We start from the raw sequence: 17,597 nt of genomic DNA, 5'->3' as shown, positions 1-17,597 counted from the left end.
GGCTTCCTGTGGTCTATCGCTGCCAGTTCAAACTGGGCTGTACTGTGTTACCTCTGGTTTGGTTATTATGTGCATATTTATTGCTATTTTTATGTACAGTGGGACTCCCACTCCGACGACGGGGAATGATTCAGGCATGTGAATCTATGAACGATACCAATACTGGAGAACCACAGATTAAAGGTAAGTAACTTTTGTTCTTACCCATCAGAAATTACCAGCCTCATAAATGAAACCCTAGGCAGGCCAGTCCTCCTCCCAAGCACTCACCTTAAGGGCTGCATCCTTTCCAACACACTTTCCTTTCATCATGGGTGCTTGTAGGAGCTCTCAGCCTTTTTAGGGCAAGCCCACCGGGGGCACCTCACCTGCTCCTTCCTCTGCTCCAGCCTCAATTTACTTTTTGGGGGAAAGCATGCCAAAAAAGCAGTTGTTACTCTCCCAGCTGAACAACTTCAGACTTAATATGGTTGGGCCAGCTCTAAAGGCAAGTAGTGCTGTGTGTACTTGGCAGCACTATATCCAACTTGTCTCGCAAGATGCTGCAAAAACATGCCAAACCTGCCCTGTCCCTCAGACAAAGAAGGGATCAGTCCTAACTACCCTCACCTTTGACGTTTTTGATCTCCCCCCTCTAGACTACCTGCCATCCCTACCCCCTCTCTGTGGTCACCAGACCACACCACCTGCCCCAGAATCCCGTGGGGTAGGGCTCAAGTGTAACCCCCACTCCAAACGCCTAATGAGCAGTCGCTGGACTGGGTGTGGCTTCTAGAACACCAAGCTCCTCGCCTGATCCCTGCAGGTCAGAGACACCCAGGAAATATTATTTCAATGCTCACAAATCTTGGTATGCCTTTTCTGAACTAGTCTGAAATTCTCACAGGCAAAGCAGGAGATGACAATCTCTCACTGGTTGTATTTGTTTGTTTCTGGGATAAGAAAGCAGCTGTGCTAGCCTAAATAATGTCCCTCCACCCCTCCAGTGCAGGCATTATTTGAGTTTTGGCGGCGTGAATCGTTTCTGGATTCTTTGTCCTTTTATTCTTTTTGTTTATTGTTGTTGGTGGACGTCAATGGACCTCCATTTGGTGTCCCCTTGTGACATCATCGTGCTTCCTCTGGAATCTCCCACATTTGGTTGCCATCTTCAAAATAGTTTTTTACGCTGTTTCGTCTGGTCGTATGCTAAAGGAGTTCCAGCAATTGACAAAAAAAATCTCGAAAAACAATATCGAAGTTGACTGGAGAGAAGGAAACATCAGAAGGTACCGGAGACTTTTTTACTGAGAAGTGAGTGCCCTCTTTGACAAATCCAGAGAATGTGCATGCAGGGGGCTCCCTGTACATTGTGATGGAGAAAACACCATTTCAGTTCTGCAAGAACTGCCATCACAAGTGTGCCCAAAAGGACCAACATGCGGTCTGCAACCTCTGCCTGCCTATAGACCACCGAAGTGAGAACTGCAACGCAAGCTCAGTGTTCACCCTGAAGAGTCTGAGGGTGAGAGAGAGGCAGAGAAGAGCCCACTACAACAAGCAGGGCCAACATCCGCCACTGTCTGTATGTGTCTTGCTCTTCTCAAGCAGCGAGGAAGAAAACGTCACCAAAAGACCAGAAGGAAACACAGAGACAGACATCCAGATGGTGAACGTCTAAACACAAGGGGGGCAAAAAGATTTTTCAAGAGTTAAGAGAACCATTGTCCTAAAAAAAACATAGAAGAGTCCAGAAAAACTGATTTTAACTCTGGAAGCACTCAACGACTGTAGCCACACCCAGCGAGAAAAGTACCCTCAGATCCTTTGAAAAGGACGCCGCAGTGGTAAAGCTCCCTAAAAATACAAGCCGTTAAAGGACAACCAAGGAATAGACGCATAGACATTAAAACTGGAGTGGTCTAAACGGGAGACACATGGTTTTCAGACGCCACGATTTTGAAAGACTTTTTGATGAGAAAAACATAAATTCTCAGCACTGAACAAGAAGCATGAAAGATGGAGTGGAAGAGGGGAAGGCTCAAGCCAAAATGGCTTTTCTTTTACAAAAGAAAAAGGACTTCAATAAATTCTAAAACCATATTGAATCCCTACTGAGAGCTCAACAACAACTGAGCGAGGGGAGAAATGCGTTGAACATCAAGCCGCCCTTAACTCCTGAAACTCAGGAGGAGCAGGAAGAGGATATCTTGTATGAAGTGGAACATATGTAGATAGGTTCTGAGGCTTCAGAATGCCAAGATACCTAGTGGTAGGATCTCAAAACATATACTCCAGAAGAAGTGGTCGACACACATCCTTCGAGGCCGTACCCCCCTAACGACTATGGGGCGTATAATCAAGTGGGCAAGACGGCAGCAAATATATGGAGTTCAAATTGAAGAGAAGAAACCCTAATCATGTTTTTTTATTAAAAACTCTCCTGACTACACAATCTAGAAACAAATTTCTCCCTATGTTGCCAATTGTGTAGAGCAGATTCTATTATGACATCCACTACTAGGAAAAGAACAAATGTACCAAGCACAACGGGTCCTCCTCCATATAAGGAGAGTAAGAGGATGGAGCTCATAGGCCGAAAGGCTGCAAATAAATGGCGCATTGCAATTTCAAATTATTTGCTCAACCTCGATGTCTATCAACATTGGGAAGAGATAGAGTTAATGAAACACCTACCACAACAGTATCAAAAGAGAGAAGCCCATCTGGTAGAAGATGTAAAAAAATATAGCCAGCACTTGCTTAAAATCAACCCTAGATACTGCAAATACATCAAGCAGACAAATGATGATTGGCATCACAGAAAGAAGACATGCTTGGCTACGCATTTCAGGTTTCATACTGAAAGTTCAAAGCAACATCTTGAATGCACGTCAAGTCAAAGTCAAAAAGTACTTTATTCGGTTAAAAGAAACAATAACCATAAAAGCGACAAGTTAATGCCCCTTTTAACGGGGAACAACTGTTCGAAAGTGCAGTAGACGACAATTTGGAATCAGTTGAAGGATAATAAGATGGAAAAAACAATGAGGGCATTGCAATTCAGAGGAAATATGCATAGAGGAACCATACCTTCAAGAACACCTCCAGGAAGAGGGATTCTTCATCAAGCAATCTTCCATCATACTTCCCAACAAACATTTCAGGGAGGAAATCAGTCACACCACCAACAGCAGCAGCAAGGTTGGCTGTACCAACAGGGAGAAAGTCCTTTCGCAAATAGCCATATGGAAGAGGACAGCCACAAAGGGGAGGAGCATTCCTGTAAGCGACTTGATAAGCACTATACATACTCAAATCAGATCAAGGAGTGAGTTACTAAGGGAGGACAAAAGACAAAGAGAATGCTTACAATACCAATATTTCTACATGCAACACAAGTAGGAGGCAAAATAAAGACTTTCAGGATTGGAGGAAGATCACTTCTGACAAATGGATCTTAAACATAATATCAAATGGATATTGTATAAAATTAAACAAGATACCTCAAGGCAAGGGGTCATAACAGTGGGGATGGGAGCATACATGAACAATCTCAAGGTAAGGGGAGCCGGGAAAGACCAGAATTCAGTACAACACATCAAAACCTTTCAAAAGGACCTACGGGGAGCACAACCACCATGTTTTACATAAACAGGATGGGACACAGTCTCTACCACTGTCAAGACTAGCACAATAATTGTAGAATTGGGCTATTTAAAGGAAAATGGAGATCTTAGTGGTCCACCTACCAGGGATGGACAATATTGAAGCAGATAGACAAGCATCATGATCTCACAAATGGGAACTCAAGCAATCGGTACTCACAAAGATCTTTCAAAAATAGGGCACACCGGAGATGGATCTGTTTGCAACACCTCAGAATGTGAAATGCCAACACTGATACTAATTGCATCACAGTGAGGAGACAAACCCAATTCTTAGAACTAATAGAACTATCTCAGGGAAAGATTCACAAATTACCAAACAAGATCTTTTTTCAATACAAGACGGAAGGATTCTGCACTCAGAACCAGAGTCAGTAAGCCTGGCAGCATGCCTCCTGAAGACATAGAATTTGGGCACCTAAAGTTACCGGAAAAAACAGTGGCAATCTTAATAGAAACAAGACCAACAACTAGAAAATGTTATGTAGCTAAATGGAAAAGATACTCACTGTGTTATCCTAAGGAAGGATTATTAAAAAAGATCACTAAAGATAAGACAGTACTGAGGTACTTGACACACCTACTAGACTGTAAACTAACTTAGGCAACCTTGAAGGTTTATTTAGCAGCACTAGTGGCGTACACAAGGGCCCATATTGAAATAAGTTTATTCACGTCATTAAGCGGTTCCTAGAAGGAGCAAAAAGAATTGCACCTCCAAAAAAGGTTTCTGCACACACTTGGAATTTAAATATTGTGCTCACATTACTGATGAATGCACCATGTGAACCATTACACAAGGCTACAATACAAATGCTCACACTAAAAACGTCCTTTTTAGTGGCTATAACATCACTATGCACAGTTTGTGAATTTCATGCACTCACCTTCGAGGAACCTTATTTTCAAGTGCACGAAGACAGAACTATCATGGGAAATGACCCACAACTAATGCCAAATGTTATCTCACAGTTCTACATGGAACAAAGGGCCAGATGTAGGAGCCCTAATACCTGTCGAAAATGGCCGATTTCGGCCGTTTCCGACCGGTATTAGGGTGTTCAGATGTAGGGGGCTGAAAATTACAGAATCGGTATATTTACCGATTCGGTAAAATTACCGATTCGGAAAATTACCGAATCGGTAAATATACCGATTCTGTAATTACAATGTAGGTGGCACACTTTACAGTGCCACAGGCCCTTAAGAGTCGGTATTTTACCACACAATCCTATTGTGTGGTAAAATACCGAATTCAGTTGTGCATGCACATCTGTGCATGCACACCTGTGCAATGTGACACACAGACATGCCCTTAGGGCATGTATGTGTGCCACATGTCACACAAGCCTGTACTTGGGGTGCTAGAGGGTGTCAAAGTGACACCCCCTGCACCCTTGCAGGATTAGGTATTTACCGATTCTGTAAATACCGAATCGGTATTTCCCATTGATTCCTATGGGCTTCAAAGCCCATAGGAATCAATGGGAAATACCGATTCTGTAGTTACAGAATCGGTAAATACCGAATTTTACAGATTCGGTAATTCAGATTTTAAAATGACCTAAATCTGCCCCCTTCCCGTTTACAGACTCTTAAATACCGAATCGGTAAAATTCGGTATTTAAGAGTCTGTAAATGGGAATTACCTACATCTAGCCCAGAGTATACAGACACCAAGTTTATTTCAAAAACCTAAAAAGCAAGCTAAGAGAATATTAGTCCCACTGTACGCTACATATGCAATAATGTATTACATTAAAAGAACAAAGACTGACAGGAAAATTAAACAGCTCTTTGTATCATTTGCAAAAGTCTCTTAGGAAGACCAGTTACCATATCACAATTGCAAGATGGATAGCTCAAACTATTCAATTGTGCCACAACAATGCAGGTGAGATGATACAAAACACTCCAAGGGTGCATTCAAAAGAAAAAAGGGAGCAATCATTGCTATTTTAGCAAATACGCCATTACAGGACATTTGTAGGACGGCAAAATGGTCATCAGTGCATAAGTTCGCAAGGCTTTATTGTGTAGATATTCAGATGAATAAGGAAGCTCAAGTAGGACAAAAAGTCTTACAACATGTGTTTTCCAAACCAACGCTTATCTTCAATCAAACCATCACTGTAGTAACAAACTGCTCCCAAATCTATGCACAGCATGGGAATTCAGAAAAGATTCAGACTGCAAAATGTATAGTTTCTTACCTGTTGGTGTAGTTTTGCAGCTTGAAGAATTTTCTGGGGACACCAAATGGAGATCTGTTGACGCCCACCTACAACAGAAAAAAAAGAGTAGAAGGAAAAAGGTTTTTTAGGACTACTCTGGACCCAGCCACTAGATAGCTGAATAATGCACAGCATGTAAATCCATAAAATCCTTCAAGCTACAAAACTACACTGACCGATAAGATATGTGTAGTTATATTCTTTTTAAAACTTGTGATTTCAACCATTCATTGTTACCACACGCCACATCATGGGCTTCTTTTGTAAATGTAACTTCCAGAAATGCCCCTGGTGGCAGTACATTTTATTGCTGGGTGGTGAGTACGATAGGGAAATTGAGATTCTACTAGACCCCCTCCCCCACACTACCTACTTTTCAAGCCTGCTACTGAATAATAACATTTATACAAGCAAAGGACTGGGCCTCATCTAAGTGTTTCCCGCCTACTGGCTATTGGAGCTGAGATGGGGCAAAATTTGCATAGGTCATTCCCTCTACAAATGTGATTACTCCCAAAGGTGGAGTTAAGTGGCCTCCCCCGCTGGCAGTGGAAACTTGCATATGGAACACACACCCTCGGCTTAGATATACGAGATGTACTGATCCAAGTGCATCTGCCAACCATGTGGTGCATGCCTATAATGTGTACTGTGATGCTTCCCATCATGCACCCTTGTAATGACGTTCAGATAGAAAAAGCAGCCTCCCTTTCCTTTCTGATCTCCATTGGCATCCCAGAATGCCACACGTTGTATAGGCCCCTGAGGGATGGATACATCCCCTCATTCCCCTGTGCCTTTACCAAAGTCTCATCATGTTGTTTAGCCCCCCTAAGGGTTGGCTACAGCCCAGATTTACAGACTATTCACATAACATATCTTCATTTAGTGATTGTAAAAATACCTCATTTCCCGAGTAAGCGGTTCACCTGAGCATGTGGAACTGATAATGTCCTCCTGGACTTTCATTTGACTCCCTGATTTAGGTCATTAAAGGTCACCCACCAAGAGCTGTTGGCCTTTCCAGACCTCATCCTCCGCTGTGGCTCAATGCTTCTGTGTTGTGAATGTGCGACTTACTAGGCTGACCCATTCTACATTGTTGTTTACCTTTAAGGGATTCACACATCACTTTTCCCACTTCCTTTTACTGAATGAATCCCTGCATGATGGCTTGCTTTTCAAACACATGTCCACACTTGCCCGTTGCTGCACAATGTTAAATGTGAAACTAGAGGATCACTAGACAGAGGCTTGGCTCCCAGGAAGCCGGCATGTCACTTGCAGTTGTAGCAGTACATCCAGTCCACTTCATCAATGAGCCAGTGTCTATCCTGCCAGGCTTACATTCCCAGGGGGTGAATTTATAGAAACTTTTTCCCTTTATGCGGTATTTGCATTAGTGACGTATAAGACTTTGGTAACATGTATTAATTTCTTAATGAAAACTTCAGAAAAGCCCTAAAACAGTTTTTTTCTTGTTGCAGGTTCACAGTAAGCGATACCTCTGAATGTGCCTACCTAAGTTATGGTCAAGTCAAAAGTTTGGAATGTGACATCACAAACAAGTGGATCTGCACCCGAATGACCATTAATAGCATCTGAAAAATGTGTACAAAAATGTATTAAAATAGTATGCAAAAGGTTCAGCAAGAAGTGCAAACCAAGGGGCCCATTACGATGTCAGGTGGATTGCCCCCGCCAGGCTGGCGGTAGCCACCACCAGCCTGGCGGGGGCAATCCGCCCGACATCCACACTCATTTCCATCCCTGCCAGATTAGTATGGCGGGGGGGACCTAGGCGGACGGAAAGACTTTCCGCCGCTTTTCCGCACCGGTCGCCTTGCGGCCGGGGCGGAAACGGTTTAATATGGTGACGGTGTCTAATAGACACCGCCATCCATATTATGATGGGCATTTTGGAATGCCTTTCCGCGGCGGCGATGCCGCCACGGAAAAGCATGCGGTCTGCACTCTAGGGCCCCCTGCGGGCCCCCAGAGTGAAGGTGATGTGGGGGGTGCACACAAGGGGGTACCTGTGGTACCCCCCTGCATTTGCATATACAAGGCGTTAGGCACCGCGCGGTGCCTGCCAATTTGTATATGCAAATGCTGTATTCCATTGTTAGCATTGTGGTGGGCGGTGCTGAGTGCTCCGCCCGCCACAATGCTAACAATGCAGAATGTGCCCGCCACTGTGGCGGGCACATCCTAATACCAGTCAAGGGTCCCCCGCCCTTATGGCGGGCAGTCCCCAGTTACGATAGGATGGCAGGCGGACTAAGTCCGCCCGCCATCCTAATGGGCCCCCAGATGTTTAAACAGGCTAAAATAACCCATTTATATGCCATCACACTTACCAAGGTAGGCTGCAGAACAAACCCTGACCATGTTTTTTAAGGAGAAATGCAAAATGGTGAAAATGTGCACAACTTGATTAAAAGCTTCGAATGCTATTTAGAAATATTGACATAACTGCATAACTTTCTCATTTAACAACATGCATTATTTTACTCTGCAACATCTATTCTTGCATGAACTTTCTAATTTCTTATGATTTCATAAAATAATTGGATCAAAAGCTTACAATTTAGACAATAATAAAGGTAATATTAATATAAAGGAATGCATTAATTAGGTAACAAGAATCTTGTATTTTAGTTAATAAGTCATTGTTTTTCACAGTGAGACATGTAGAGATATAGAAAGTCAACTAAGAGAAGACGTTCTTGGGAAAGATGCTTACGGTTTCTAGAATTTAATTTGTCGCTTACGGTTTCTAGAATTTAATTTGTCGAACAGTAGCTGAAGAACTGGTAAAAATGTTTGACTAACATGTATTCCTGTGGGAATGAAGTAGATGGACTGACTGACTGAAGATCTCTGTCCTCCGATTGGCCCATGGAAAAAGAAGCAAGCTACTTTGTTTAGAAAATGTTTTTTGACTTTTATATTAGTTTATGTTTCTAGGTAGGCTTACAGCTTATTCTTTTGGATACTGACCCAGACCCCTTGACGGTTGTAGCTACTGCTGCTACTCTTTTCCTCCTTTCTTGATGTAGTTGATTTTGACAGCTTGCCACTGCATCTGTATACAGACCGGAGACTCGGCTGAGTCTTGGGGAATACTTTTCATGGGTAATTTTGCATTTCTGATTTAAATTTCGGAGCTTCATACTTCCTGACTTCACTCTGTTTATATTCCTCTAGAACTCCTCATGGGTTCTCAATCACTGAACTCTAATCTCTCATCTTGGAACAGGCAACTATTTCCTCTGTGGAATACGCTTTGTATGCATTAGATTTTTTGATGACTTGTTTAACCAACATTCTCTTTGATGATTTCTGTAATTTTGTTTTTGATTGATGGACTAACTGAATAAAGATCAAAAATAAATAAAGATCTTCGATAATCTTTTAAAGTGAAAAATAAACATCCTTAACTACGCTAATACTCTCATCATTGTCTGAACATAAACTATTATTTCTTTCATGACTTTATCATACTCCTTGACTCCTAATATGCAACTCCAAGGTCCATCGCAAAGGAGGCGGACTTGGAGCATTAAAGGAGGCAGACCTGGAGCAGTTAAGTGGGCTCACCCTGAGCATTATGACAACTGGTAAGTTCAATTTTAGAGTCCATTACCAATCTATCAGTTTTGGTTGGAGAATAATCGTTTCAGGTGCCTGGAGCAAGGAGTTAAAATAATTCCCCAAGTTTAGAATAAAATATCAGAATCCTGGAATCAGTCAGGCAGTCAATCAAAATCTTTATTCGATTCTCATTATTCAAGGAAAACCATAAAAGTGCAAATTTTACATATTTACAGTGTTTAAAAAAAAAAGAAAATACATGATTTTGACTAGAAAGTAAAATATTGATTAATTAATTAAGATTTGGGCGGTGGTTTACACAAAATTTTAAAAAACAGACAATAGATTTTGTATATAATTCATTTTCTAACATCTGTAGTGCTAGGAAAGCTGGACGGCAAGTCCGAAGACCCATTTGTCTCAATATTGGAGCAATCCATCGTCTCCGTGGAGCCTGCCTCATAGAACTTGCAGAACAGTAAGACGTGGATTGAGGATTGTGGAGAATTACAGTCACACGTGCATGGTGATAGGTTCTTAGTCCAGTCATTCTGTTTTGGTAACGTAATCAGCCTATAGAAGGTGTTAAATCTCAGTCGAATAAGTAAACATTTCTCAAAGTGACTCAGGCTATATTTTAAATATGACTGGATCGAAAATTAAGTTTTTATAGTCAGCAGATGTTGGACTGAGAATTTTCTTATTTCTTGGGCTAGTCGAATGTTGCCCAGATGAAGGAGAGAGATCCTTTTTAGCTCTTTTCTGGGTATTTCAGAGATAGTACATGGATGTAGAAAGTATCTCTGGAGGCCTAGATCATTAAAAAAGGACTTTACATACGCTAACCTTTTGATCTTTCGAGTGTTGTCAAGTAGAATACATTCCTCTATGAGGGAGCGAGTTAGCGTACACTGTTCGGTAGTCCAAATACGCCGCCACAACATTATTGGCTGGATCTTTAGAGTGTCAGATATATGATCCAGTCCTAGTTCTAGGTGGCAGCCGTACGTCGTCGTACTCTGGGGGACCGAGAGGAGATATCGGAGGAAAGCATTCTCTACTCTCTGTAAAGCTTCATTATTAAGGTACCCCCATAGACCCGAACCGTAAATGGCAACACTGGTGCATTTGGAATAATAGATTTTTAACATTTCTTCAGGCAAACTCTTGCCTAACTTTTGAGCAAATGCCACCAGTGATTTTGTAGTCCTTAAAAAAGCCAGCTTTCTAGCTTGGATAGCCTTTACCCAGTTTGGCTTGTTGTCTATCAAAATCCCTAAATAGGGGTAAGATGTTGTAGACTCTAAGCTTGAATTGTTAACAAATGTATCTTTTATTTTTGTTTTTTTCATACTTGAGCCAATATGCGTGGTAAATGTTTTTTATATAAATTTTAAGATTCAGTGAGCTCATAAATTTGGAATAGCTGGTTAATGAGCGTTGGAGCTGTACCGGGATTCTTGCCAAGATAACGGCGGCGTTGGCAAACAATAGTGCCGGTATTGTCGGTAAATCTTGGCTTACTTTTATCATCTCAGACTCCAGCCCATTTGTGTACAGGGTGAATAGGAAGGGGGCCAGAACACACCCCTGTCTGACCCCCCTCCCTATCCTAAAGGGCTCGGTCAAACTCTCCCTTTACCCCATATCTCACCCTAGCAGATACATCAGAATAGAGCTCTCTTAGGAAATTTACCAGCTGGGGATCTACCCCCATCTCTAGGATTATAGCCCAAGTTTTTGAATGACTGACACAGTCGAAAGCAGCTGTCAGGTCTACATAGACCATGTGCAGCGCTCCTCCCTTAGCAGAGACGTATTTCCCTATTAAAAGGGCAAGATTCAGAGCTTGATCCACCGTGCCCAGGCCTTCACGAAAGCCATATTATAGGTCTGATAATATACTATAATCAGAGGCCCAGACCTGGAGACGGTCTAACAATATACATCCAGCAGTTTTACCAAGGGAATCCAATAGCGATATGGGCCGATAGCAGGCCGGACTATGACGATCGCCTTTTTAAAAAATTGGTACCAGAATTGACGTGGACCATGACTCAACTAAACCTATGCTACTAGCTGCTTCCAGCACTCTTAAAAAAATAGGGGACCACAAATCTTAATTAAATTTAAAAAGGTCTACTGGGACCCCATCGGGGCCTGGCGCTTTACCAGATTTCGACGTTTTAAGGGCAGTGATGACTTCCTGGTGTGTGAATTTTAACCTTATAGGATAGTTAGTTTGTTTCAAGGGCTCCAATGGGCCTAATGAGCTACCTAAACCATCATCATCTTTTCTAAAGATGTTTGAGAAATGTTCAATCCAGGCAGCCGGATCTACCGCCACCTCCAACATCGGATGGTCGTTACCGTCAAAGAGGAAAGGAGATTTAACTATCCTCCAGAAGGTAATGTTATCTTTTATGGTGCAGCTCTCATGTAGCTGTTTCCATAAAGTATTCTTTATCTGGTTTTTACAGTTTTTTTGTGCTAACTTATAGGTTTTCCTTCGTTCCGCTATTTCAACTCTGTCCCTATTTTCCTTAGTTGAGGCTACCTTTAATTGTTTGTAGGCTTTTGTGCACGCTGTGTTAAACTAACCCCTCGTAGCGGCTCCTTTTGTTTTCTTTTTGCATAATAGTTCATCTCTAATGGTTTTTGTGATAATATCAAAACTAGATAGAATCATCTCAGGGGTGGCAGACAGATCTAAACAGGAAAACACAGAAGGCAAGGCTTTCTTTAGTATATTCCTCTGTAACAAATCTTTGTCTACCTTACCCCATTTTAAAGAAAAACCATTAAGTCTACCTAAGGTTAGAGATTGCTGATCTAAAATGCTCCAATAATTTTTCTTGGTGATAACAGAGGGGATACTTATTAGAACTCCATTCGGAAAGTGGTCACTGACTACGTGCACAATTGTCCACTCTTGGTGCACTACTATTTAAGGTGAGAACAAAATCAATTATTGTATTAAAACCTCTCCCATTAAAGGTTGTAGAAAAGGGGACAGGGGGACAAACTATTTCATTAGCAAAACCTAAATTTGTGGCAGCCATTATTTCATTCATGTGGTCTCCATTGATCGTGTGTGAAAAATGTGTCAAATTGTTTCCACCCTCATCCTCACATCCACAATTTTTAGTGCCTCTTTCTGTACACAATGTCAAATTAAAATCACCGCCCCATACTAATGTCACAGACTTTTTATTGTATTTTTGAGAGAAATCCTGAATTAAAATCGAAATTTTATTTAAAACATCAGTTAAATCCGATGTATTCAAAATATTATAAAAATGTATAATAATCGAAAGAGTCGCCATATTATGGACTATCATAAGGGCCTGAAAGTTTGTTCTAGCCTTATGACTTCTATTTTGTCAACGGGCATGGCATTAGATATGTATGTTATCAAAACCCCCTTTGCTCTCCCATAGGGGGACGGAGCGGCTTCCGTGAAATACGTTTTGTATCCCAACAGATGTAATGGGGTACATAACCAAGTTTCCTGTAGTCCAATAATATTGTGTGATGTTACTTGTGCTCTCCAATTAATATTTGTAAATTTATTCCGTAAACCCGCCACATTCCAAAAAATAATGTCTAACATTAATTTCTTTTTAACTATTCCCAAAAGGGGATTTGAATTTAGCATGGAATGTACTGTCTGAGGCGTTACAGGTGAGTAAGACTGTTCAATGTTCTTCTCGAGTACTGCTACCGTATCTCCCATAGGTCTCAGGCTCGTTAGGGTATGCATACAAGGTGAAGGGCCTTTAATGACACCTGATGAGACTACAGGGTTGGGTACACATGGGTCAGTGGGCAATATGTTGTTGAGTCAATCTACCCCATCCAAACCCATGAATGCTGCAAATCGGTTTGAGGTATGGATGTTGAAGTTTGAGTCCCTCAGGCTGAACTTATGTGAGTATAGTGGTCTTGGTTGCTGGAGTAATACAGACCTAGGATAAAAGTAGCTCAAATCATGTACCCTGATTCCCACCCCTCCACCCTCATGGTACCAATCATTGAGATATGGAATAACTCTGCGGTCCCTAAAATTAATGATTATGACGTCACCCTAAATGTCTTTAGGTCTCTGTCCTACCCAACTGAGCCTTCTCACATGGAGTATTTCCCCGTTTATATTGGGGGGTAGTGGCCTGTTATTCCTTAGCCAATAAATGGCTTTATTTTTAAGTTTGGCATACCCTTCGATTTTCCCTGGCATCAATTCTGGTACTCCCGACAATACCACAACATAGGGAGCTGCTTCTGGCGGCAGATCTATTTGTACGTTGGGGCGGGGCCTTTGGGATTCCTGGGATTTAACTTCTCTCTAGCACTGTTTGCTTTGTTATCCACTAGCTTATTTGCTTTGTCAACCAACCCTCTTGTCTTAGATGTTTTTAATTCACTGCTATTCTTCTTTAAAGCTGTTGTTTTATCAGGCAGCAAATTTGGGGTTTCTAGAATTTTTTCCGCCTTACTTGGATCACACATCCCGGATCTCACTATCTGGGGTGTTTGCCTGTTTATTAGTTCCTTTAATAGGGCTGTATTTGAGGTAATAGCTGTTTCAACTACCACCAAATGATTGGCTAACCTTTTAACTCTTTCCAACAAAGGAAGTAGTAAAGACTTCACCAAGAATTCGATTTTCCCTATTAACTCTTCATTTAGGGACAAGGGAGTTGGTATGTGAACTGAAGCTATATCAGTATCTGCAGTGCAGTTAGTTGGAGGGTGTCTAGATGTTTTGAGTAATTTCGGCTGTCTACCCTTCTGTCTACTCCCCCCCCCCTCTTTCTCTTTAGTGTATACCCATTAGATTGTGTTTGAGTTTTATTTCTCAGATTAGACTTTTCGGGATTAGGTAGCAAGGATTCCTCTGATATTATTTCTAGAACGGAATCTATACTAAGTTCCTTGTTACTAGAAGACCTACTGAGCTCAAATGATGTTGTATCTTCTCGGAGTAGAGAGGGAATGATAATGTCACCATGTAGAGATGTTTCCTTCCCTAGATTTGGAATCGGGTTGGTCACTAGTTGAAGGGGTCCCAAAGAAGAGCGTCTGTTCTGAAGTTCGGTAGAAAGGCAGCGCTCAGTGATGGCTATTTCGTGCTCCAGCACTTAGGTCGCCCTCGTAATGAACTGATTGAGGGTCCCCTTTACCGAGCCACCCACTAGGGATTTTCTTCCCTTAGCCCCTCTTGTAGGCATAGTCCCTAATACCTTTACGCTCGTTCACTATATCAGCAAAGGTATGGTCGATGATAGATGGTAGTGGAACCAGACCTTTAGCGATGTAACAAAGAGTCAGACAATTAAGTGATCTATAGGTCAAATACCTTAACATGTAGAGTCCCGTATGACCTGTATTTTCGAAGATGGGGGATGGAAGTGTATGCCCAGCTCAGCCTCTTATGACCTCCGAGGGCCACAGAGGGCCTGCCCTTTGCCTGGGCTTAGCCCGGCGCACGAGGGACCTGTCGCAGCTTTATGCGCCTCCTGGCAAGCTCACTCGTCAGGTCCGCATTGCCCCAAGGGACCCTGGGGGTTGTAGGCAGGAGGTGAGCGGTGGACCAGCGGAGCCAAGCCCGGCCGGTCGTTCGCAGAGCAAGGGGCGGAGCCAAGCCCGGCCGCAAGGAAAGAAACAACTGGCACAGTAGGTAAGAAGCAAAGACCCGACACCGTCTGATGAGCACCAGGGGACTCGGCCCCTGTCGTAGCTTTATGCGCCTCCTGGCGCGCTCACTCATAAGGTCCGCGTTGCCCCAAGGGATCTTGGGAGTTGTAGGCAGGAGGTGAGCGGTGGACCGGCGGAGCCAAGCCCGGCCGGTCGATCGCAGAGCAAGGGGTGGAGCCAAGCAGGGCCGCGAGGAAAGAAACAACTGGCACAGCAGGTAAGAAGCAAATCCCCGACACCGTCTGATGAGCACCAGGGGACTCGGCCCCTGTCGCAGCTTTATGTGCCTCCTGGCGCGCTCACTCATCAGGTCCGAGTTGCCCTAAGGGATCCTGGGGGTTGTAGGCAGGAGGTGAGCGGTGGACCGGCGGAGCCAAGCCCGGACGGTCGTTCGCAGAGCAAGGGGCTGAGCCAAGCCCGGCCGCGAGGAAAGAAACAACTGGCACAGCAGGTAAGAAGCAAAGCCCCGACACCGTCTGATGAGCACTCCTGAAATCAAGTGACCGGCAATTGAGGGGGCTGACAAAGTGCGGTGTTCAAAGGCAGTTGCTGATTTGGAGGGGTGAGTATCAATGGGGTGATGCAACGTCTATTGTGATTGTAATTGCGCCTTTGTTTTGTGGTTGATTTGAAAATGGGAGATAGATTGAAAATTGTTTCTTGAGTTGTTTTGTGTGTTATAGATTGAAGAATTCAGATTCGAAGTCTAAGATCATAGGATAATAAAGTTTGAGACAAGTGTAGAAGAAAATTGAATATATTCTTGTTTGCAGAGATTTGATTTGTAGAGTGTGAATCACTGACAAAATATCAAAGGTCATAATATCGACCTACGAAAAAATTGCAGCAAGAATATCAAAGTCAAGAACATCGACATCCTATCTACATTATGGTAAGTACAAAAATATCAGAAAAAAAATACTGATTTCAAAAATATCGTTAAAAGTATTGTTTTTTATTTAACTTAAAAAAAATGTAAAATAAAGTAAATAATACATATAATTAAAATAAACATAGTTAAAATAGTTTTAAATGTTTAAAAATTATAATTAATTTATATAATGGAACAATTAAACATATACATATAATATATTCAATGAAAAAACCATAGGTTTGAGACCATATATAGTTAGGTGAATATTTTAATCATAAAAAACTAATGAAATTCCACATATAGTTAGTTGCACTAACTATATATTTCACGCACCCGCAATCCACTGCTGATGATGTCACATATTACATCATTCATGACATGGTCAGTGACATCACTGATGACATCACTGATGACATCTCAAATGACATCACTGATGACATCACTGATGACATATCAAATGACATCACTTATGACATCACTGATGACATCTCAAATGACCTCACTGATGACATCACTGATGACATCATCCACTGTGTGTTTCTGTAAAGTTTAAATATGTTTTACATATTGAAGAATGAGTGGATGTATAAGTGTCTGGATTTAGTAGGTGTGTGACTGACTGTATGAGTGAGTGAATAAATGTGTCGTACTAAATGCATGGGTTAGTGACTAAACTGTCTGAATGTGAGCATCAGTATGTCTGTTGTGGTGTAAACTGCTGCATGTGTTGATCATTAGCTATACGAGAGGCTACATGTGTTATTGATTGGTTGCCCAAGTATTTGTATGGGAGATTGAGTGTGTGTGGGGGTGGCTGGGAAGTGTGTGACTCTGTGCATAGATGTGTGAGCAGTTGATTCACTAGGTGTATGAGTTCAAGAGTGCATGTGGAAACAGCTACATGGGCGGTTGACTGTGTGCATGAGTGTATTGATGAGTGAATGGATATCTCAATGCTACATGTCATAGTAAGTACATATGTAAAACACAGTACATGTGAGAGTTGGCATATATAAATAACTGTGCATGCGAGCCAGTGAATGTGTGAGTGGCTGTATGGATCATTGTGAACTTGTATCAGGGATTGTATAAGAGAGTAAATATGGGTTGTATATGTTTGAATAAGTAAGGTGTGTATAACTGTATAGTTGAGGAAATGGATGTGAGATTGATTCTTTGCATGACTGACTAGGTGTGTGAGTAACTCCATGGATGAATGACAGTGTGTGAGTGTCTGTATACACTGAGTGTATCTAAGGTTATATTAGAGTCTGAAGAGGTTCATCGTATTAGCACATGAATGATGTCATCAGTGATGTGATCAATGATGTCAAATGAGATGTGATCAGTGATGTCATCAGTGATGTCATTTGAGATGTCATCAGTGATGTCATCAGTGATGTCATTTGAGATGTCATCAGTGATGTCATTTGAGATGTCATCAGTGATGTCATCAGTGATGTCACTGACCATGTCATGAATGATGTAATATGTGACATCATCAGCAGTGGATTGCGGGTGCGCGAAATATATAGTTAGTGCAACTAA

General features: G+C 42.1%; 1 protein-coding gene across 4 annotated transcripts in view; it reads left to right on the top strand.

The window, feature by feature from the left end:
- LOC144770829 (uncharacterized) overlaps positions 1-7,551 on the top strand; it is a 210,048-nt gene extending 202,497 nt beyond the window's left edge. For all 4 annotated transcript variants that reach the window (XM_078655607.1, XM_078655606.1, XM_078655605.1 and 1 more), the window contains one exon: positions 7,369-7,551. In XM_078655607.1, coding sequence (XP_078511733.1) covers positions 7,369-7,486 — 118 coding nt within the window. In that variant the 3' untranslated portion in view covers positions 7,487-7,551. The remainder of the gene's footprint in view (positions 1-7,368) is intronic.
- Positions 7,552-17,597: the final 10,046 nt, after the last annotated feature.

The sequence above is a fragment of the Lissotriton helveticus genome, chromosome 7, assembly GCF_964261635.1.
Source record: "Lissotriton helveticus chromosome 7, aLisHel1.1, whole genome shotgun sequence".
NCBI classification, from domain to species: Eukaryota; Metazoa; Chordata; class Amphibia; order Caudata; family Salamandridae; genus Lissotriton; species Lissotriton helveticus.
The sequence above is the reverse complement of the archived record's forward strand: the minus strand, read 5'-3'. Positions and strand labels throughout refer to the sequence as shown.